This window comes from Bombus pyrosoma, linkage group LG14 (genome assembly GCF_014825855.1).
Source record: "Bombus pyrosoma isolate SC7728 linkage group LG14, ASM1482585v1, whole genome shotgun sequence".
In the NCBI taxonomy this organism is placed as follows: domain Eukaryota; kingdom Metazoa; phylum Arthropoda; class Insecta; order Hymenoptera; family Apidae; genus Bombus; species Bombus pyrosoma.
In genome coordinates, this window is record NC_057783.1 from 6,857,459 (window position 1) to 6,878,489 (window position 21,031).

The window sequence follows — 21,031 nt, forward strand, 5'->3', positions numbered from 1 at the left end:
GTAATAGTAAATATTTGATCAAACTAAAAACTTAATGACCTTAGGAAAAGTGGCCTTTTTAGGGAAGATAATTTTATAAAATTTGATAGTGTATATGTAAAAAAATATGAAATGTAATGGAAGGAAAATTCAATTTCTGCACATTTTTGTATTCGCAATTTTTAATCAATCTCCAAATCACTGGAATCCAATTTACGAGAAAGATCTATTTATATAAAGATCTACAATGACTTAAATAAATAATTATCAATTTCGAAGTTATATAGATAGTTTTTCATCGTATAAAGACATTAGGAAAAATTAATTATACGATTATAGTCACATTCCTCGAAAAATACTTTAAAAAGTCATGGAAATATATGCGTGTTAACATCAATGTCCATATTTTCCAATATTTTTAAATTTTTAAATATGTACACATAATAATGGCTAATAGCGTTCAATTTTATACGAAAATAGTTATAAAATCTAGATTATCAGAATTATAAATACATTGTTTATATACATTTTATTTATAATATTATTTTCGTTATATTAACAGCATAGTTGCAGAAATGAAATGAAATAATAAAAATATGAGAACCACTGACAAAGAATGTGAGAGATTGATTAATCATTTTACGCAAAGTTCTCGATGAGAACCACTGCTTGGAATTCCTGACTACTTGGTCGACAATCTTGCGTTTTAGATTTAGTGGAGCAACGATAAGTGCAATGTTATTTTATTACATTGTTATATAGTAATCTATATATAGTTGTCTCTTGAATCAACAGGTAGATTAAACTAAAGTTTGTTTGAAATAAAATAAGCTACCTTCTTAAACGTGAATCGCCGGAAAATGTACTAACACAATCAAAAAGCAACGCAGATTGTGGATAGTCAGTGAGGAAAAGTTTTATTTTTGAAAGCGTCCGCGAAGTATACAGATAAATTCCTCGCATTCCAACGCTGGTCCAAGCTCTTGCGAGGCCAGCATCTAGATGAGAATGTTACTTTTGTGATTACTCATTCGGTGACATCTGAGGAATGTGGTAAGGAAATTTGCTTCCTCCTACGCTTCACAATATTTTTTAATTTTATATTTTCATTATATTAATATTTTTATTCCAGACTATCGAGATTTCTATTTTCTTTCTTCCTATTAAACAACTGACACATTTTAATCAGACATACCAGTTTGTAAAAAATTGATTTTTAATTTTCCAATTTTTTGAATATTATTGTTAGTTTCTTATTACAATACTCTATTGTCTATTCCAGTTTTTATTTTAAATTTATATTTGTAGTTTTCCGACGTTGTCACATGTGAATAATTAAAAATATGATTTGTAATATTATCAATTAGTTATGGATATACAAATTTATTTACTTGAATTCATATGTATCGATTACAGAGCAATATGCTATAAAAATTATTTTTATAGCAAAAATATGTATATAAAGCAACTTTTTAATTTTTGAATAAAATTTTTTTGAATTATATTTGGTATTCTATTAGTTTAAGATTTTTGTATAATATTCATATATCATATTATATTGAATATTAATTAAATAAGTAATTTATTAACAATTTGTATTTCAGTTAGAATAAAGCTTTCTTCATCCGCTGTATGAGACAATTGCTATATTGTGGAATGTGTGGCATAGGTTGACAAAAAGAAAAGGTGCTGGATAATCCAAATGGATAACAAAAGCCCATTATGGCCCAGCATCTGCAGACACAGCATCAACACGAATTTTTACCATTGTGTGATGTATTATTCAACATAATCTCCCTTGCATCATATTTTTGTGACGTTGTTTTTGACTTTGCAATGGTATATGCTCTTGCCCAACATTCTGTAGCTCCTCCAATTCTCTTTCCCTTAAGTATTATTCTTATAGCAACTTCATTAATTATTTCTCAGGTCAGTATCCATATAAAACAATGAAAAATTTCTATTTGTCATAACTAATATATTCTTTATTAATTTCAGATTATTAGTGTAAGATGGTATTTGTGGGGAGCCAGAGGCAAACTAACTGGTAACAATATAACAGATTGCAATATCAATGGAAAGAAAGAAAATGGGAATTGGACAATATGGTGTGTTTTATTGCTCCATTCAACTCAAGTTGGAGTATTATGGAGATACTTCAAATTATTTATTCCAGTTAATTTAACTTATGTTAAACATGAGGTGAGGTGCAAGAAAAAAATAGCTTGTGTATATATTTAAAATAATTTATCTGAAATTAATGATTTTACTTCACTAGGTTAGAGAACTTTGTGTATTACGCCTTATTCATGCCTTCTGTGAAGCTGCACCAATGTTACTTCTGCAGTTATATCTCTTGTCTATTGGAGTCAATAATGATTCAAATACAGATGTTGGAAAAACAAAGGAAACAGACAGAGACAGTGATAAGTTAGCAAAATTAACTGCAGTATCTGCTGGTCTGTCTTTGTGGAGTGTATGTTGGGCAGTTGCTAGTTTTAGCAAAGGTGCAGCACGTCTTCGTAATTTAGAACGTTTGGTATTGACATGGCTAGGTGTGCTGGCACAACTAGCTTGGCGTTTAGGAACTGTAAGCGCTAGAGTAGGAGTATTGGTAGCTTATGCTTCACTTTATGGTGGACAGTGGTTGCTAATTGTCATGGCTCTCCACTGGCTATCAATGTTGATGTGGTTGCTACTCACGCCAGATGGTCTTTTTCACGGTGGCGAACATTTGCCTATTTTAAGAAAAACGTCTTTAGCTTCACTCCTTGCATTCGTTTATATATTTGCGTACGTAAATTTACACGAAACAAATCATCGTCAAAAAATGGTGAGTTGTTGATGTATGTTGCTTCCTTAATACTAATATTTAATATTTAAAGTTAATTAAATCAAGTGTGTTCAATACATTTATATTCTTTTAGGTAATTTTTTACACAGTAATGTTTTTGGAGAATAGTTTACTCATTGGTGTATGGATAGTTGGTGTTAATAGAACAGATCTTCTTCCACATCAACATCATCCAAACCCTGTAACTTTAGTACTTACACTATTAGCTTTATTTTTTGGTGGTATGTTTTTCATGGGGCTCTATTATAGGTAGGTATAAGTTCAATTTTATCAATTCATTTTGCGAAAATAGATATTATTTAATCATAGTAATTGTTAATGACTTTACATGGAACTATAGATTTTTTCACGTTCGGAGATTAAGGTATGAAGCTGGTGGTAGAATGACGGCTTCGAATCTCACGGCTTTGTCAAACCAGGTATTACAAATAAAAACCAAATTTTTAAGGGCAATATAGTAAATATATCTCTAACAAAGGAATTGCGTATGTAGGATAATCTGGAGGAAAAACAAATAGAATATACAGAAGATAAAAAATTAAATATGAATGTAGGAGTAAGGAGAGTTAAATTGAGTAATGGTGGAATACCAGGAGTATTTAATTGTCGTTTTACGAATCCAGCTGTAGTAAATCCAAATCGAAAAAAGAAAAAACCAACAACATTTGTACCTCCTCCCCCACCACAGTCTCAAACTGGAACTGTCACAACTTCCATGAACACAGTGACTGAGTCGAAACAATGGCTTGGCGTGAATAATAATTCACGTCAATTAATACCGTTTTGGAAAAAATCCGTGAATTCCGGTATGATACAGAATGATCATTCAAATGAACAAAAAATTGGAATGGATGCTGCAACTGCTGGCTTTCTAAATGTGAATTTAATAAGAGAGAAACTTCAAGAGAAGAGGCAACAGCAGTTGCGAGAATTAAGAGCAATTCAAGAAGAAATAAAAGAAGGAAAGTTATTTCCTCCGCCATCAGCTTCAGCATCGTCATTCTCGTCGTCGCCTGCATCAAATCAGCAACCACCACCTAATACAAAATTACATACTTCCCCCAGTTCTCCTTTATTCACATCTGAGCCATCAGTAGGTGATCAAAATGGAGGACTAGCCTTATCTTCGTGGCCACCAGTGAAAATGCACTGTCTTTTACCTCCACCACCATCATCTTCCTATTACCCAAACGTTCATCCTTCGAATTCATGGAGAACAACGCAAAGAGAAAGAGCGGACACTCCAGAAATTTTACTCGCACCGCGCTGTCTTCCTCATCATTATTCCCATTGGACACCGTCTACTCATGTTAATCATCGGTAATTAAAGATTAAAATATTATTAAACAGTATATATTAGTTATAACATATATTATAATCTATTCTACGTTTCAGTCAAAATGGTGGAGAGGAAAGTTCTAAAGGCGAGGGAGAGGTAGAAGGAGATCTTAGCGATATGGAAGGTAGTCAAGTATCATTGCCCCGAAGCTACACTCTACCACGCGAATTTAAGTATCATCACCCAAATAATACTGCCAGAGAACGAGAACGACGTGTAGGAAATAATAAAGTTCCAGCCTCACGTTTTTACTTACCTTCTACTAATAGTTCCGATGGTGCGTTCTGCTTAAATTTGTTTGAATTCAGTTTTATGAAATGCACTTACTCTTATGTGTATTTATCTAATATCTTTCCAGGAGATGTGGATAGTGCGGATAATGAAGAAGAGACGGATTCTGAAGTACACTATCGTATGAAAAATAATCTTGAGTCCAACAATCATAACGAAACGCAACAGCAGCAACAGCAACGATTTGCGTTTGAGGATAATAATAAAAATGAATTTTTAAATCCAGATTCTTCAGCAACCGTTATCATGTCTGGAAATTCTTATTTAAATAATTCTCAAGGGCTACTTCGACCAAGTCAATTGTTCAGAAACAGGGTTAAACATGAAACGAAGCTTTGAAGCTTCTGTTTTTATTCATAGTATTTTAGGAATTGTATAATAGCTAATTGAAGGTTTGAAACAAGAAGACTGTACATGATCTATTTTTATAAAATTATTAATTTCTTATGCGCGTATTTTTTAACGTTTTTATGATATTCAGATTAACATTTCTAAGGGTTAGATGCTAACCATAATAATTGTACATAAAAGAGGAGTGAATATAGACTTAATAGACTTTTATATACTCTATAAACTTCATAGACTAATGCTGTTACATTTGTTCCTTGTAAATGATGACACAACTATGTACAAAAAAGCATGTCAAACAACCGAGTATGTGTTTATTTTTACGATCTAAGTAAATACATACGATCTGAAAAGTTTTGATATTTTTTACATAACATACAATTTCTTTTTCAATAAATTATTAATTCTCTTATTTGTATTCTGGAAGAAGATATATAGTTTAAACTTTTCATAATGTTAATTACTTTATATATATAGTACTTTTTGATACGATGGATTATATAAACAGATAAGATATTTGAACTCATTATATTTATTTTATATTAAAAAATAGATACATATGTATTTAAATTATACAATTATTGTAAACTATTGTTTAAATTATTTCAGCCTTTTTCTTGGTAAAGAACGAGTTAACAAAAGATATTCTTCGCCAATTATTAACTTATTAGTGATTAAGGTGTTGAGTTTACAAATATAAGTCAGAAATACAAATGGAAAAATGGATATACAAGTGTCAAAAATGTCTATTTTCTTCATATTGTACATGGTATATCGTTATATATATTAATATATAAACTAACAATTGTGTGTAACAAAATCATTAAAAAATATTTATATCCATATAAATACCTTATATAAATCTGTATATTGTGCATCAGTATCAGTTTCTTAGAAAACTGACTTTATATTAAAGTCACTGTTTTATAAATTGACAATTTCGAACATACAATAGAAGTTAACGAAATATTGCACATATAAATTAGTTAACAGAGATATATTTTCTTAAATATTGTGATTTGCATTGTATACATATACCTTATAGAATAATTTCATTTTTAAAGTTCCTAGTCAGTTCTTTGTGCGGTAAGACAATCGAATTTAATACAATTTTCTCTGCTGCCAAACGTACGCTCGTGCCTAAAATATAAATAGTAAAAATATATACATACTCATCTTCTTGTGTAAATAATCAATGAATTGACTATTTACCGAGGATTGTTATGGAAGGATTCAATTTTCCATTAGTGTTAAACAAGGGCAAGTTTTCCATTTTCGCAAATGGTTTGTCAGGATTAGGATCACATGGTGTTCCTTCTATCCTTGCCCATTCTCCTACATAGCTGCTTTTCCCAACGATACTGTGTAATACAATAGAATGTGCCTGAATATGAGCATTGGCTAATATAATTGACTCCCTTATTCTAACACCACGGGCAATGACAACATTTGGGCCTATGCTTACATTTGGACCTAGCTGCAAATCAAATATTTCATGAAATTTATATTTAATTAATGTTTCATAATTTTATAAGAACCAAATATCTATAAGAAATTTTTACCACTGCTGTTTCGTGAACAGTAGCAGAAGGATGAATATAGATATCACCAATAATCTGAAAAGTTCCATTAACTGTAGAAGCAAGACGGTCTGGATGTTTTGCTTTATACAAAGCTAAATAGTGACGATTGGCATATATAGCAGAACCTGCAGTCTTAACTTGTGACCACCATTTTAGAACAGGTAAAGCAAATAAACGACCAGTTCCAGCTAAATGCATTAATATGTCTTGTTCTAGTGATATATGAGCTGGGTCTTTACCATTACCATTGAATTGCCTATAAAGTAGCAGTATTTAGTCAAAATTCTTAAATACAAAAGACTTCCCAAAAAATCTTTTGAGGTGTCTTACGTAAAACTCTCCTGATTTTGTCTTGCATAAAAGACATCAGCCATGGTTTGAAAGATATCTAAGGAAGCAAGGTAGATTCCACAATTGATTAAAGTGGAAACAAATGTCGATGGCTTCTCTACATAATGAGCAACCTTTCCTTCTTTGTCAAGAACCATACATCCAAAATTCAACGATTGCTGTCTAGTTGCTTCAGTGGCCATGATAGTAAGCAATGCTTGTTTCTCTTTATGATAATCTACTATTTCTTGCAAAGAAAAGTCAGCACATACATCGCCATTCATTACAAAAAAATATGTAGGTCCACCAGAACGTATTTGATCACGAAAATGAAATAAGCCACCAGCTGTTCCTAATGGAATAAATTCTTGAAGATACCTAATGCTTATTTTATATATGCTTATCATTTCCTGAATAAATTGAGACAGATCACTGGCAAGGTATGATCCAATTATTAATATTTCACTAAGATTGTTCACTTTAGAACATGCTTCTATATGGTGCTGTATTACTGGTAATCCAGCAACAGGAAATAATGGTTTTGGTATATCTAATGAAAGAGGCCTAAATCTAGTACCTAAAAAATATATTTTTGAATTTAAAATATCATGTGGATTACTCTCTTTTACTTATTATTTAATTCAAATACACTGATAATCAATGCTGTAAAAAATGAGTAAAATCATATTTGAGGTTATATTTTTATACTACTTATAATTATGTTAGAAATATTCATTTTATGCGGAACACAGACCTTTTGACGGGCCTCCAATTAATATAACAGATTTTAATATCATCTTTATAAACAATATGAAGATTTGTTACAACTTAAAGCAATTGCCTTGCTATAGTGATAAAAAGTTAATGTACTGATAGGTTTAGGAACCCTTCAAAATTTCCAGTTTGTAAATTCCAATTCAATGGGCAGGATAAGATAAGAATTACAACTTTCTGACAAATAATACGGTAGTAAACTTAATTTAAGCAAACAACGAACAGAATTTGTATGATCATCAAATAAACATAAACAATCATTTCTTACCTTACTTAAAAATGAGAAATTTAAAATCTTACTCAGTAATAAAAAAATGGTTTATTTCTACGGATTTTTTAAATTCTTATGAAACGAAACTATTATTTGAAAATGTTTATCTTTAAGATGTAAATAGATTGAAAAGAAGATAATCAAAATTAAAATTGATCCGTTGTTTATTTACCTTTATAAAAAGATATATTAAAAATTACAAAATAGAAATTCAACAATATAAAAAGATGACAAAGATTATTACATTGTGTATAAGCTATATTTAAAGAATAACTTATATAATAGCATTAATGATTAAGATAAAATAGATCAACAGTTCATTGCAAATTCATCATAAAATCATTAAGTGAGTGCTATTATAAAAAAATATATTATTGTATCTTTGATTAAAGATAGAATACTTCACGAATATGTTATCAATTCAACATATAACTAGTGGTAGGAATACTACATGCAGATATTTTATACAATTTTAAATTATGCATTAGGTAGTAGCCAATTCAAAAACTTTATAGCAACTTCAAACCCAAGGAAACATGCTGCATTTGCCGGAAATGCACGAAGAATCACTGGTACACATCCTTTATACAATGCTTTTGGTCCTTCTTCTTTCATTAAAACTACGAACACGTCCCGAATTCCGTTTTTGTAAGTACCATCTGGGGCTAAATAAGAAGTAAAACTTCAATTAATATCTTCCATAATTTGTTGTTAGTCAGATTTGTGGACATTACTTAGAATTTAATAATAAATTGTAATAAATTTATAATAAATACCACTTTGTAAACGACTTTTTAATACATCAGGTGGCATTCCAACAATCCAATTTGCTACACCAGCAAAACCACCAGCAACAATTGTTTGTAATATTCCTGTTTTGCCGTCTTCAGAGGACATCCACTTCTTGAGACACTCATATGTCATGAAGTACATTCCACTAGCAGGAACATCTAAATGTTAAATTTAAAAAATGATTAACAAGATATACAAATTACCTATATGGAAGACTTTATAAAATAAAAGCTTACAGATTCAGACAATATTTACATGTAAACAAGTAATAAACATATTATAAAGATATTCATGAGATTGAAAGAAGATCAAGTTTCACCTGAATGTATATAATTAAAGCATTATGTGGAAACGTTATTTATAATTATAAGGCAAGAATAGTGTGTGTAGGTTGCTAGATAGGAAACATCCTGTTTGATAGGGCTCATCAAGGCAGATAGATAACAATTAACAAAATTCAGTTTCCTCCAAACCAGCGTACCATCATTGGTTTTAAGATTTGCTTTTCTTCAACATTCAAATTTTATCCTAATTATGATGGTTATTCTAATACTTGTCCTCACTTTGCTGGTACATAATTCTTTTCTTTATTTAATATGAAGAAGTGTAAGAGAAAAAGATTATTTTTCTCATAATATTTTTAAATTTAGTAATTTCTCATTGTAACATAGAGATTCTTAAGAGTGACTTAGCATGTATATTTAGCTGAATGATAAATTAATAAATAAATGTATGTTTAGAATGAGTGCTTTGGACAAATAATCGATATTGGCGATGTTTGGGAGGTAAAATGTCCACCAGGCTGTTCATGTGAGGTACAGAAATTTATTGATTTACCTTTGCATCGATGGATCAAAACGAGTCAAGATCAGGTATGAAAACTAGCTATCTTTTTTTTTGACATTTAATAATCTTTTTTCTCAACAGAACTTGACTAACGAATGCAATTTCGAATTTGGATTGAATATGGACCACTCTATGATACCCGAATTTTTAAATGTTGCTATTTGCGCTGTTGCCGAAGATTATGAAGAACTATTGGATAAACTCCCATCAGACATTCAGGTTGGTGTTACAAAATTGAACAGTGTAACTTTTTGCTATTCGAAAATAACGTATCTTTGTCTTAGGTGTTTACAATTCTTGAATCTGGTATGGGAAACTTTGAGATTCTTCTACAGTCTACAACATTTCAACGTTTTACAGATTTAATATCTTTAGACATTCAAGGAATAGATTATGAATCTGTAAAAAGAAGCTCGAATGTTAAACAAGGAAAACAAGGAGGAATTGTTTTATCAGTTGATTCATTGTATCCATTAGGATTAAATCTTCTTTACCTAAATTTAGAACGAGTCAGATTGACAAGCCTGAGTCCAATGAAAAGAAACAAAGCTAATCTTGTGGTTAAACCAATGAATACAGTTACCAATGATGAAAATAATAATAAACAATTACTAAATAACATCAGCCAAAGTACAGGGCACAGACTGATATTTTTAAGTCAACAAAATAGTGGAGAAAGTGATGACAAGGAAATACTTCCTTATGATGTGTACAAACAAGAAATGGAAGGTTATCAAGAAACTGTTGGACTTTTTACTGGTTTAGGAGCTTTAACTCACTTAAGAGTTTATGATTGTGATTTAAAAGATATAACATGGCATATGTTTGATGGTTTGAATAATCTCGTTCATCTCTCACTAGAAAAAAATAGTTTGAAGTTCATTCCAGAATTTTGTTTCTATGGCACCCCAAATTTAAAAGTATTGTCACTTGCAAGTAATCAGTTGTTAACACTTAAGAGTGTAGATTTAGCTGGCTTATTGATGCTAGAAGATCTTGATTTAAGAGGGAATAATCTAACTTTTTTATCAGAACTATCTTTTCCTCCTTTCCCAATGTTGAAAATTGCAGATTTTCGGAAGAATCCTTTGGATTCTATATTCCCAAGGTATTTTAATTATATACATATTTTTATGATAATAAGATGTGAAATTAACATAAATATCTTCTGATTTCAGTACTTTTGAAATCATGAATACAACATTAGAACTTTATTTGGGAGGTGAAGATTCAAAATTATATCTACAAAAAAATTCTTTCTTAGGATTATGTCGGCTTCAAGCCTTATATCTGTATAATTTAGAAATACCAATGTTGGAGCGTTTTGTATTTCAAGGAATGCCAGAGCTGTTAAAATTAAGGGCTCGCGGAAATATTTCAAGTATCGATCTTGATGCTTTTGTGGATTTAATCAAATTAGTAGATCTTGATTTAAGTTCTTGTCATATTCGTAAAATATCTATGGATGCATTTTATGGTTTGCAAAATGTTAAACGTATAGATCTATCAAATAATGAATTAGAATACATTCCACCTGGTTTATTTGGAGTGCAACAACAGAAGCAACTTAAAGAAATTATCCTTTCAAAGAATAAGCTGACATCACTACCTATAGACTTTTTCAAAATGCTTCGGATTCCAAATAAACCACCACAATTTTCAATTGTAAGATTAGATAGCAATCCATGGGATTGTACTTGTTCGATGATTACATGGAATCCTTACTTGGTAAGTATAAAGAAGCTATTGTTTGAAGCTATTTTTAACCACACAATAATTATAATTTGATTGAAAAAAAAAGGTAAACAGGTTACGAGAAATAGCACCAAGATGCTCAACTCCCAAGAAGCTGAAAAATTGGGGAGTTTTTCATGCATTACGCAAAGGTGGTTTGCAATGTAGAACCTTGAGGAGAAGGTATTTAAAGAAGTCTACATTGGGAAGAAATAATTATGAAGATAATATTATCAGTTAGCTAATATATGTTTTTAATTTACAATTAATATATGTGTATAAAAAACAAGGAACAAAATTAGACAGTTCAATTTTTTGTCTTTATAAGATAATTTTGCTTTCTAAATTTATCATTTATAGTTGTATAATAACACTGTGTATAGATATAAGCTAGATATATAAGACTTAAGGAAATTCACAATAAAAAAGAGTAGCAATTGACAATTCCATAGTCTCTATATTTAAATTATTATAAAAATAAAATAAAAAAGAACATTTTTAATATTACATACCTCTCAGAAGAGTAGCACAGGTACCTTTAAAAATGTTCGTAATTCCTCCGTTCTTATAAAGTTGCTTTGTACAATCAATAGGGCCATTATACCTGGGTTTTGCATCACCCTGTTGTATTTGTAAAAGACATTTTATTCTTTCACCAGGAGCTATTACAACAGTTGTAAAGATGCCACTAAAAGCACCAGCATAGAATAGTTGCAAAGAAGACAGTTCAACATTGTCAGATCTCTTTATCAATTGCTTGCCAAGTCCAAATCCATAAAAACTTATGGCAAATATTGGAGCTACACCACATAAAGGTACACCCATACCTAAAAGAAAAATATTGAGAATAAGATAATCTAATGAGCAAATATTTTTTAATAAGAAGAAAGAATTAATAGGATATATTTATACATGTTCAAGGTACAAACTATCTACCAACCTTTATATAGTCCACGTATTCCTTCTCTTGTGATTGTTTTCTTAGCACAATCAATTGTTCCATTATACAACACTGCCTCATTTGGACCTGGTAGAGGCATAGTTTGAAGGCGGACCTATTAACAATAATGTCCCTTCTAAACACTTACTTTGGTATAAAATATTATTAACAAGAATTGAAAGGAAAACAAAAAAAATGTCAGTACAAGCAATTTTGATAAATAGAAAGAATGTAAGGAAAATATTAATTTCATTAATTATTTATTTTTGCTATAATATAATTGAAACATAGACCTTTTCTTTTAATTTAATTATTTTTCATCATAATAAAAAAATTACAATAATTCCCATGGATCCTAATTTTTTTATTAAATATGAAAATATTTTATGTTCTTATCAAAATATAAAATATTTAAAATAATGAACCATAATGCTAATCATAGATAATTGATTAATATAAAAATTTAAAAGGAGGACAAAAAATAAAAAGACAATAAAAAAATAGATTCTTAAACAAAAAGTTATATACAAAATCTAGTCAGCACACATAATGTTTCTTTTACCTAACATATCGGGCCAATCCTCTTCAGAGAAAAACTGTTTATTCCTAAGTAGAATTTAATAATCCTACTTATAATTAGACTAGGTACAGCTGAAAAATTGGGGGATTATCTTTTACACTTAATTTTATAGAACAACTATTCTACCCCAAATTTCTATTTACATTTTATTATATACAAAAATTTCTAAAAATGCATTTTATTCCAATTTTTTAGTATTATAAAAAATATTAGCAGGTTAAAAATGATTTAAGAAGTTATACTTTCTACTTGAATGTTTCATATATCAAATTCTGTTACACTTCAACAATGAAAACAAATTTTTGTTTTATTTGTACAGATTATAAAATTTGTACTGCTTTGTTTATAAACATATTTATTATTATAATTTGTTATTATTTATAAACATTGTTGTTGTTATATAAATAATTCATTAAGTTGTAACAGGATTTTTGAGAATATTAATCATATATATTACATATATATTACACATTAGAATTCCTTGTTACTTCATAGAATCTGTTTTTTATATTAATTAATGTAACCTTACTTTTATCGTGTCTAGGGGATGACCCACCACGATGGTGCATATTCCGCCGAATCCTCCGCTTAGAAAATATTTAAGAAGGCTTATCTCTTTTTCTGACATTTTAATGATAACGTGATTGGTAAATTTTACTTCGAAATAAAATAAAGAGTACAAACATCAATATTATCTCTTAGGCGATTCTAAAATTCAACCTCGAGTCTTGCTAAAAAGAGGAACATGATGTTCGAATAAAGTAAGAGCATTAATTAATATATTAATTCCTAAAATTGACAACTATAATTGCATAAACAATAATTATTCACAATAATAACTATCTCTATTAAAGTAAATATTAACTTTTATTTTCGATAAAATAATTATAAAATAAAAAAAATATAAAATTAAAGTTTAAAAATAAATGAAATTGAAATGATCTTGAAATATATTTGAAAAATTATATAATGTTATTCATATGCATATTAAAAAATTGAAGTTTAAAAATGAATCAAATTAAAACATCTTTTATGTGATTAAACAATTGGGTAATAAATTAAAAAAATTATATATATACTCTATATATTTCGTATAATAGATTTGAAGAAAAATTTTATATATGCCGCCAGATTAATTCGTGATAGTGCTATATACGTATACTTACTGAACATAAGATATTTTAGCATTATGAAGGCTCAATTTTCCTATGAATCGAAAATATCAATATAAAATTTATCACTAGCTTTCTAATCTTTGAATTTTGTGATAAATGATTTAACATATCCTATTAAATGTGTGTGTAGTGGTATCTTCGAAATAATGTGTCAGAACATGTAAATAATATCAGGTGATTGAAGTTAATCATCTAGTTTATAATATTTATGACAGAGTTTATTTTATTATTTTACGTATTTTTATCTTCATATTTCTCATTGTAGCTATTTTACTCCTATCACATCTTAATGCTGGTGATTTAGCATTCTATTTGACCTTGCATTAAATGTTAAACAATTTCTTGGATTTGTGTAATGTAAATAAGCAATTGTAATAAAGTGCGAGTAATTATCGACATTTTAACTTCATTATTTCTATATAAATTTATATATTTTTGAGCTGCAACTTATGATCGTATTTTGCTTAAAGTTGTTGTCATTGTAAGAATTCACATTTAGTTTAACTAATCTAATTTTATTAACATTATATTTTATATTTGACTGGTGATGTTTGTTACATATTATAGAACTAACAATGTCTGAGAAAATTCCATCTAATCAACCACAGCCAATTGTTAAGATTGGCCATTACACACTTGGACAAACATTAGGTGTTGGGACATTTGGTAAAGTAAAAAGTACGTAAATCTTCTGTAAATAAACCTTTATTACTTTTATTGCTTTTATTACTTTTTATATTAAGTAATACCACAGCATACAAAATGCTTATAATTTATCTTTTTCATAGTTGGAGAACATGTCTTAACAAAACATAAGGTTGCTGTGAAAATTTTGAATCGTCAGAAAATCAAAAGTTTAGATGTGGTTGGAAAGATTAGAAGAGAAATACAAAATCTGAAACTTTTCAGACATCCTCACATTATTAAATTGTAAGTAATAATAGCATGCTTTATAAAATATTAATTAATATAGAATATATCAATTTTTTGTTACAATTTAGGTATCAGGTTATAAGCTCACCCACTGATATATTTATGATAATGGAATATGTATCAGGTGGAGAGTTGTTTGACTATATTGTGAAACATGGCAAACTAAAGGAATATGAGGCACGAAGATTCTTCCAACAGATTATTTCTGGTGTTGATTATTGTCACAGGCATATGATAGTTCATCGTGACTTAAAGCCAGAGAATCTATTGTTAGATCACAATCTACATGTAAAAATAGCAGATTTCGGTATTTGGATATAATCGAGATCTTACTAACAAAGTTTATTGATTGAATGATATTATTCAAATAATCTAATAATTTATCAAATTATAGGTTTGTCAAACATGATGATGGATGGAGAATTTTTACGTACTTCTTGTGGCTCCCCTAATTATGCAGCACCAGAAGTAATTTCTGGTAAATTGTATGCTGGTCCTGAAGTCGATATATGGTCTTGTGGAATAATACTTTATGCTTTACTTTGTGGCACTTTACCATTTGATGATGAACATGTACCAACACTTTTCCGTAAAATTAAATGTAAGTAATAATAATCTGTATAACCTTTGATTTTAATGATTCATATAAAATTTCAAATATTTGTTTCAGCTGGAGTTTTTCCCATCCCAGAGTACCTGAATAAAAGTGTTGTAAGTCTTTTATGTCATATGTTACAAGTGGATCCTATGAAAAGAGCAACCATTGAAGATATCAAGTATATTCAATTTTTATTATATGTATTATGCATTACTTATAAATTTAAAAATTTTAAACATTTCTTTGATACAGTTTGAAATAATTACAAATATTTTTAATTTAGGAAACACGAATGGTTCCAGAAGGATTTACCTTCATATTTATTCCCGTCGCCTGTTGAACAAGACGCTTCTGTAATCGATATAGACGCAGTAAACGAAGTTTGCGAAAAATTCAATGTGAAAGAAGCAGAAGTCCATTCTGCATTATTAGGTGGAGATCCTCATGATCAACTGGCAATTGCCTATCACTTAATAATAGATAATAAAAGAATCGCAGACGAGGCTGCTAAAGCAGAATTAAAAGATTTCTATGTAGCTTCTAGTCCACCCCCTGTTGCTTTTAGCCCCAATGATACCAGTAGCAGTCCTTTGAGACCACATCCAGAGAGAATAGCACGTAAGAAGATAAACTAATGCTGTATCTTTAGAATTTAAAAAATTTGTTATCGTTTTCATCATAGAGTTTATGAAAACGATATTTGATATACTTTTTGTACATCTCAGCGTTTCGAGAAAGACAAAGTTCTCAAGGAAGTACATCGTCCTCGATACAAGGTGCTCGTGGTACGCCAGTAAAACGGGCTAAATGGCATTTAGGAATCCGTTCACAATCTAAACCGAACGACATTATGAATGAAGTCTATCGAGCTATGAAAGCTCTCAATTTCGTAAGATTTTTCTTATAAACTAATCTATAAAATAACAAATTTAATATGTATAATAATTTATATATTTTTAGGAATGGAAAATCATAAATGCTTATAGTGTTAGAGTACGCCAAAAGAGTGAATTAACAGATAGATATAGTAAGATGTCGTTACAACTTTATCAAGTTGATTACAAAAGTTATTTATTGGATTTTAAGTCTTTATCAAACGAAGAAGAAGATATTGGACGAGGTATAGAATTTGAGTTAATGCTAGTGATTTTTAATTGATGATTTATCTCAATATATTTTATTGTAAATATAACTATTTTAGATCCTACACTTCCACCACCTCAAGCGACAGGTCATCATACAATGGAATTCTTCGAAATGTGCGCAGCATTAATCACGCAGTTAGCTCGATAAATTTGCTGTACAATATGAGTCATCATTTTTCAGAATTATGTTAATAATGCGTTTTACTTCTCGTTGTACTTTACACAACGTGTATCAATGCAGTTCATAGGATAAAGGGAACATTTAGGAAGGGATATTTTAGGAAAATAATATCAGTTTCATAAAAAAATTGAATGCAAGGAGGGGAAGAGTGTAATAAATCTGTAGAAAATCAAGTAATATTTCTTTAAACCTAACCATTTTAATATTCTGTAAAAAAATCAAAGAAGAAGCGCTATTTTTATTTTTAAAAATATATCGATATCTTTGTACATACTATTGGTAAATTGGAAGAAGTAAAATACATATATATATTTTTTTAAACGGAAGATTTTAGTTCCTCCATTGAGACGACAGAAAGCGCTAGGGATGAGTTTCTCAAGATTCTCGGAAGTTCCCACTCTACTCGCCGTATACTCACAATCCAAGAAACTTCGGCCTGATCATTATTATTTCTGTTTTTATGTCACAGATTTAAGTGGAATATGTTGTTTGTAGCGTTAACGAAGGTGCAAATTCGAAATATTATTCGTCTGCTATTGGTTCGCGCATGAAAGGAAGTTGCACTTTTGCGCAATCTCAGTAGACAAATTGGGCAAAAAGAGTACCACTGACGATATTCGACGTGAGGTGAAGCCTAAGAACACGAAATTAGAAGAAGTAAGGGTTTTACTTCAAACATGTTTGCAGTTGTTGAAACAGATACACAACTTCACACGAGACTCATTGACAAGTGATTCTATTACTCGAGTCCATCGGCGAGTTCGAGAACGAAAGTTTTTCAAATATATTATAATATATCGTATATGTTATATGTACGGATGAACTTAAAGGATGTTCTTTTGATTTAGAAACATGGTTTTTTAAACACGCTGCATTGAGAGAGCCTAATGTTTGAAACCACTCTAAGAACAATGTTTTTATATTACAGGATTTACAGAGAAAGAGAAAGGGAGGACTTGGGGACCTGTATTCGGGGGACTTGAACCCGGGCCTCCTCCGACTCGGACAGGGGCGCTCTTCGTTGCGCCATCAAGGCCCTGTTGCTGGAATTAATACCGATTACTTGCTAAAACAATGGCTGCTGCTTTCAATCAATATGACAAGTACAGGTAAATAAAGAAATGATTTTGGTCTTGGTGTTATGCGTCATGAAATCACTTGACGTCGCCTAATAAAGTAATAAATATGATGTTGCATCGACGATTAACCTTTAAAGTTTTATTTAACTGATGTTAAACAAATTTGTAATAACCTCTTATGAAAATTATATTATAAATAATTCCATGTATTTAAGATAAGCGAATGTTATTTAAAGTAATATTTGTATTTTTTAATATTTTGGTTGTTGATATGTATATTGTATTGTATTTACTAATATGTATATGTATGCTTGTTTTTATAAATTTATGATACTTGATGTGCAGAACCTTAAATTTGAATCTTTTGTGGGATTAATTATCTTTTTATTGTTGTGCCTTTTTTAGTTGGTATTTTGGTGCAATGTCACGACAAGATGCCTCGGATTTACTCATGGGTGAAAAAGTAGGCGGCGTATTCTTAGTACGTGACAGCACATCGATACATGGAGATTTTGTTCTATGTGTACGAGAAGACAACAAGGTTAGCCATTATATTATAAATAAAATTCAGCAGGGTGATCAAATACGTTATCGGATCGGAGATCAAACGTTTCCTGATATTCCCAACCTTTTGGCTTTTTACAAATTACATTATTTGGATACAACACCACTGATCAGGCCTGCATCTAAAAAGACACAGAGGGTAATAGCAAAATATGATTTTGAAGGCAATGATCCTGATGATTTACCTTTTAGGAAAGGTTCGTAGGTTTTAATTTTTATTTTAAATACTTTAAGTATTACTTTGAAAGTGACTGGTTAACACACAATGTCTCTTATATTTTTAATTGATTGCAATTAATAATTTGATTAAGCAACGCAATTTCCAAAATTGTAAGTTTTTATATTTTGAATAAATTCAATAATGTTATTTTTAGGAGAAATTCTTACAATTATATCAAAAGATGAAGAACAATGGTGGACTGCTAGAAATAGCCTTGGTCAAACTGGTTCAGTTCCAGTACCATATGTTCAGAAGTATGAAGAAGACAATCACTCTGTGATTGAGAATAATTCATGCCCAGAAAGTGGCGGAAGTTCAACTACAAATTCTAATTCGGTTTCTGCTTGTCAAATGTCTTATCCAGAAAGTGGACAAGGGACCACCCGCAGATCAAATATTCAAAGAACATTGCCTGCTTTTGCAAAAGTGAAACAAGCAAGGGTACCAAACGCATATGATAAAACTGCTTTAAAATTAGAAGTTGGAGATGTGATAAAAGTAACAAAGACTAATATAAATGGTCAGTGGGAAGGTGAATTGCATGGCAAGGTTGGCCATTTTCCATTCACACATGTTGAGTTTGTAGATAATGAGACTGGAGAAGACAATCAGGAAATTTAATGGAAGTCTTCCAGGTGTGATGAATAAAAGAAGTTAACTTGGAAAGTTCTATGTTGGCAGTTTAAGTTTACATTAGCAGCTATTCTGTGTACTGGTACATGAAATCAGTCTGATTTAAAATTCTGTATACAATTTGTAACTTCAAACATAACGTCAATTTTGTGACGTTTTTATTAATTGTTAATTATATAATACTTTAAATACACAAAATTTATATAAATATTTTTGTAAATCGTTTAACTTTTCTAGTCATAAAGTAATAAATAATCATGTACGATTACTGATTAATATCGATTCAAAAGTTATAAAAACATTCTCTTCATTTAAGTTTTGTACTAGTACATACATATTATGCTGCTTAGCCATAGGTTGTGCCACAGATGGAGCAACATTTTCTACTAGAATATTCTATTTAATGATGGAGCTGTTAACCATATTACAATTGTAATTATATATAAATTACGCTAATTATATATTACTATGTAATTATATAAGTTCTAATTGATTAGTAACTCTTTTAAGAGAGCAGAAACTGTGAATTTACGTTTATACATGAATGGTATTATATTGTCATGATTGTAAGTTATGCAAATTACTTGTTAATATGTAATTATACAAATTGCAAGAACATTTAGTTTTGTAAAAATAGTAGCAACTTTAAAGTTCTGCTTTACTCTATATATACATATACATATTAGTTTTATCGTAACAACAGTCATATATGAGTTATTGTAAATTATATATTAATATATATAAGTGAAATATGTCCTGAATTTTTGTAAGACTAATAATTTCCTGAACTTATTCGAAAAAATTTTGTTCAACTTTAGAAATTAGTATAGAAATATAATTATGTATGTATAAATACATTTTAATATATATTTACATATTATATTATATTTGTAAAAATTGTAATTTTATCGCAAACTTCAATCGTTTTCCGATATTTTTATATGAGAAAAAACTGGCAACTTTAGAGTTCTGCTCACAGTGATGCGTATTAATCGTGTAATTAATAAATTAATTAAATAAATATAATTAAATATAATTATGTGTAAGTTGTATGTACGTTATGTATATCTGTGTGAGAACAGGATTGCAATTTTCTGTAATTTCAGAGGAACAATTTATGATTGGAATTGTTTCTTTTTTATGAGTCCGAAAAGGTACTTTCATTTTAAATCTTTACTAATGAAGATTTAGTAATTAAGATAGTACAAAAATTGTATAATTTGTATACAACTCTCAGTGTTTATAATTATATTGTATCTTCTAAAAAATCTAATTTGGATTAGAGATTTTATTTACACATAGAAAGCTTGATATTAATATGTAGTTATATATATTTCTTTATCTATAAAAATTTCTTATGAAATTGATCACCATTGTATATGAATTGTACAAGGAACTTTCTAAGTATACATTTGAAAAGTTAGTTTCAGAATTAGGAATGTGGCTAATTTACCAATTCCTAAATAATTACAAATTATTAATTTTCAATTTAACCCTTTTTTTGGTTTTTCGGTTTTTCATAAGATGTACAATTTATTAAATTTCACACAAATAGTACTATTTTAAATTGTTAACAACCTACTGCACGGAAAGAGTATATATTTCAATTAGTTTCGTCAATAGATGTGAATAACGGAGGGATTAAAATACACTTATTCATATAATTGCATGCATATTGATAAAGTAAGCATTAACACACTGCAAATTTTTATATACATATTTGTAACACTTTTATATAATATATATTTTAATTTTTAAAATATGTAGAAGCTAAGAGTACAATAAATAAAAAATTATAAAATAAGTGTTTCTATAGATTTATTATGTTAAATATATATTGGA

At 29.3% G+C, this 21,031-nt stretch overlaps 6 protein-coding genes across 9 annotated transcripts; 4 read left to right on the forward strand and 2 right to left on the reverse strand.

The window, feature by feature from the left end:
- The first annotated feature begins 692 nt into the window (after positions 1-692).
- LOC122575008 lies at positions 693-5,211 on the forward strand. The gene is made up of 9 exons (XM_043743308.1): positions 693-1,032; positions 1,584-1,908; positions 1,978-2,181; positions 2,258-2,812; positions 2,907-3,082; positions 3,174-3,252; positions 3,327-4,153; positions 4,229-4,449; positions 4,531-5,211. The coding sequence occupies exons 2-9, from the start codon at positions 1,702-1,704 to the stop codon at positions 4,800-4,802; spliced, it is 2,541 nt and encodes an 846-aa protein (XP_043599243.1). The 5' UTR covers positions 693-1,032; positions 1,584-1,701; the 3' UTR covers positions 4,803-5,211.
- Positions 5,212-5,539: 328 nt separating this feature from the next.
- Positions 5,540-7,647, reverse strand: LOC122575017 (mannose-1-phosphate guanyltransferase alpha-A). Its single transcript, XM_043743333.1, has 5 exons — positions 7,479-7,647; positions 6,725-7,301; positions 6,374-6,650; positions 6,024-6,288; positions 5,540-5,951 (listed from the first exon to the last, which is right to left on the reverse strand). Exons 1-5 carry the CDS (start codon positions 7,519-7,521, stop codon positions 5,851-5,853), a joined length of 1,263 nt encoding a protein of 420 aa, XP_043599268.1. The 5' UTR covers positions 7,522-7,647; the 3' UTR covers positions 5,540-5,850.
- A 362-nt stretch (positions 7,648-8,009) lies between these two features.
- LOC122575018 (congested-like trachea protein) lies at positions 8,010-13,417 on the reverse strand. Of its 2 annotated transcripts, XM_043743335.1 has the most exons (6): positions 13,191-13,327; positions 12,644-12,732; positions 12,082-12,196; positions 11,654-11,968; positions 8,546-8,719; positions 8,010-8,434 (listed from the first exon to the last, which is right to left on the reverse strand). In XM_043743335.1, exons 3-6 carry the CDS (start codon positions 12,179-12,181, stop codon positions 8,247-8,249), a joined length of 777 nt encoding a protein of 258 aa, XP_043599270.1. In that variant the 5' UTR covers positions 12,182-12,196; positions 12,644-12,732; positions 13,191-13,327; the 3' UTR covers positions 8,010-8,246. The 2 variants fall into 2 exon arrangements, with proteins under 2 accessions (XP_043599270.1, XP_043599269.1); XM_043743334.1 differs by lacking the exon at positions 12,644-12,732 and having other exon boundaries at positions 13,191-13,417.
- On the forward strand, positions 8,280-11,585 carry LOC122575012 (insulin-like growth factor-binding protein complex acid labile subunit). 2 transcript variants are annotated; one of them, XM_043743315.1, is made up of 6 exons: positions 8,798-9,131; positions 9,302-9,433; positions 9,489-9,626; positions 9,692-10,515; positions 10,586-11,135; positions 11,209-11,585. In XM_043743315.1, exons 1-6 carry the CDS (start codon positions 9,096-9,098, stop codon positions 11,380-11,382), a joined length of 1,854 nt encoding a protein of 617 aa, XP_043599250.1. In that variant the 5' UTR covers positions 8,798-9,095; the 3' UTR covers positions 11,383-11,585. The 2 variants fall into 2 exon arrangements, with proteins under 2 accessions (XP_043599251.1, XP_043599250.1); XM_043743316.1 differs by lacking the exon at positions 8,798-9,131 and adding an exon at positions 8,280-8,417 and having other exon boundaries at positions 9,302-9,626.
- A 400-nt stretch (positions 13,418-13,817) lies between the features above and the next one.
- LOC122575016 (5'-AMP-activated protein kinase catalytic subunit alpha-2) lies at positions 13,818-16,866 on the forward strand. Its single transcript, XM_043743332.1, has 11 exons — positions 13,818-14,010; positions 14,102-14,317; positions 14,404-14,514; positions 14,625-14,766; positions 14,838-15,076; positions 15,164-15,370; positions 15,440-15,545; positions 15,651-15,985; positions 16,093-16,256; positions 16,328-16,487; positions 16,569-16,866. Exons 3-11 carry the CDS (start codon positions 14,412-14,414, stop codon positions 16,658-16,660), a joined length of 1,548 nt encoding a protein of 515 aa, XP_043599267.1. The 5' UTR covers positions 13,818-14,010; positions 14,102-14,317; positions 14,404-14,411; the 3' UTR covers positions 16,661-16,866.
- A 191-nt stretch (positions 16,867-17,057) lies between these two features.
- On the forward strand, positions 17,058-20,225 carry LOC122575019 (adapter molecule Crk). 2 transcript variants are annotated; one of them, XM_043743336.1, is made up of 4 exons: positions 17,058-17,350; positions 17,622-17,802; positions 18,178-18,533; positions 18,711-20,225. In XM_043743336.1, the coding sequence occupies exons 2-4, from the start codon at positions 17,768-17,770 to the stop codon at positions 19,175-19,177; spliced, it is 858 nt and encodes a 285-aa protein (XP_043599271.1). In that variant the 5' UTR covers positions 17,058-17,350; positions 17,622-17,767; the 3' UTR covers positions 19,178-20,225. The 2 variants fall into 2 exon arrangements, with proteins under 2 accessions (XP_043599271.1, XP_043599272.1); XM_043743337.1 differs by lacking the exon at positions 17,058-17,350 and adding an exon at positions 17,364-17,505.
- Positions 20,226-21,031: the final 806 nt, after the last annotated feature.

Coding starts and splice junctions, on each gene's coding strand:
- LOC122575008 (XM_043743308.1), top strand. CDS start 1,702: ATGGCCCAGCATCTGCAGACACAGCATCAACACGAATTTTTACCATTG. Junction 2,182..2,257: donor TAACTTATGTTAAACATGAG/GTGAGGTGCAAG, acceptor TTACTTCACTAG/GTTAGAGAACTTTGTGTATT. Junction 4,154..4,228: donor TCTACTCATGTTAATCATCG/GTAATTAAAGAT, acceptor TCTACGTTTCAG/TCAAAATGGTGGAGAGGAAA.
- LOC122575017 (XM_043743333.1), bottom strand. CDS start 7,521: ATGATATTAAAATCTGTTATATTAATTGGAGGCCCGTCAAAAG. Junction 7,302..7,478: donor AATTGGAGGCCCGTCAAAAG/GTCTGTGTTCCG, acceptor TATATTTTTTAG/GTACTAGATTTAGGCCTCTT. Junction 5,952..6,023: donor TCCTTCCATAACAATCCTCG/GTAAATAGTCAA, acceptor TTTATATTTTAG/GCACGAGCGTACGTTTGGCA.
- LOC122575012 (XM_043743315.1), top strand. CDS start 9,096: ATGATGGTTATTCTAATACTTGTCCTCACTTTGCTG. Junction 9,132..9,301: donor TACTTGTCCTCACTTTGCTG/GTACATAATTCT, acceptor ATGTATGTTTAG/AATGAGTGCTTTGGACAAAT. Junction 9,434..9,488: donor TCAAAACGAGTCAAGATCAG/GTATGAAAACTA, acceptor TTTTCTCAACAG/AACTTGACTAACGAATGCAA.
- LOC122575018 (XM_043743334.1), bottom strand. CDS start 13,289: ATGTCAGAAAAAGAGATAAGCCTTCTTAAATATTTTCTAAGCGGAGGA. Junction 12,197..13,190: donor ATCCCCTAGACACGATAAAA/GTAAGGTTACAT, acceptor TATTGTTAATAG/GTCCGCCTTCAAACTATGCC. Junction 8,720..11,653: donor CTGTGCTACTCTTCTGAGAG/GTATGTAATATT, acceptor TTTAACATTTAG/ATGTTCCTGCTAGTGGAATG.
- LOC122575016 (XM_043743332.1), top strand. CDS start 14,412: ATGTCTGAGAAAATTCCATCTAATCAACCACAGCCAATTGTTAAGATT. Junction 15,371..15,439: donor ACTTTTCCGTAAAATTAAAT/GTAAGTAATAAT, acceptor TATTTGTTTCAG/CTGGAGTTTTTCCCATCCCA. Junction 16,257..16,327: donor CTATGAAAGCTCTCAATTTC/GTAAGATTTTTC, acceptor ATATATTTTTAG/GAATGGAAAATCATAAATGC.
- LOC122575019 (XM_043743336.1), top strand. CDS start 17,768: ATGGCTGCTGCTTTCAATCAATATGACAAGTACAG. Junction 17,803..18,177: donor AATCAATATGACAAGTACAG/GTAAATAAAGAA, acceptor TGCCTTTTTTAG/TTGGTATTTTGGTGCAATGT. Junction 18,534..18,710: donor TGATTTACCTTTTAGGAAAG/GTTCGTAGGTTT, acceptor TGTTATTTTTAG/GAGAAATTCTTACAATTATA.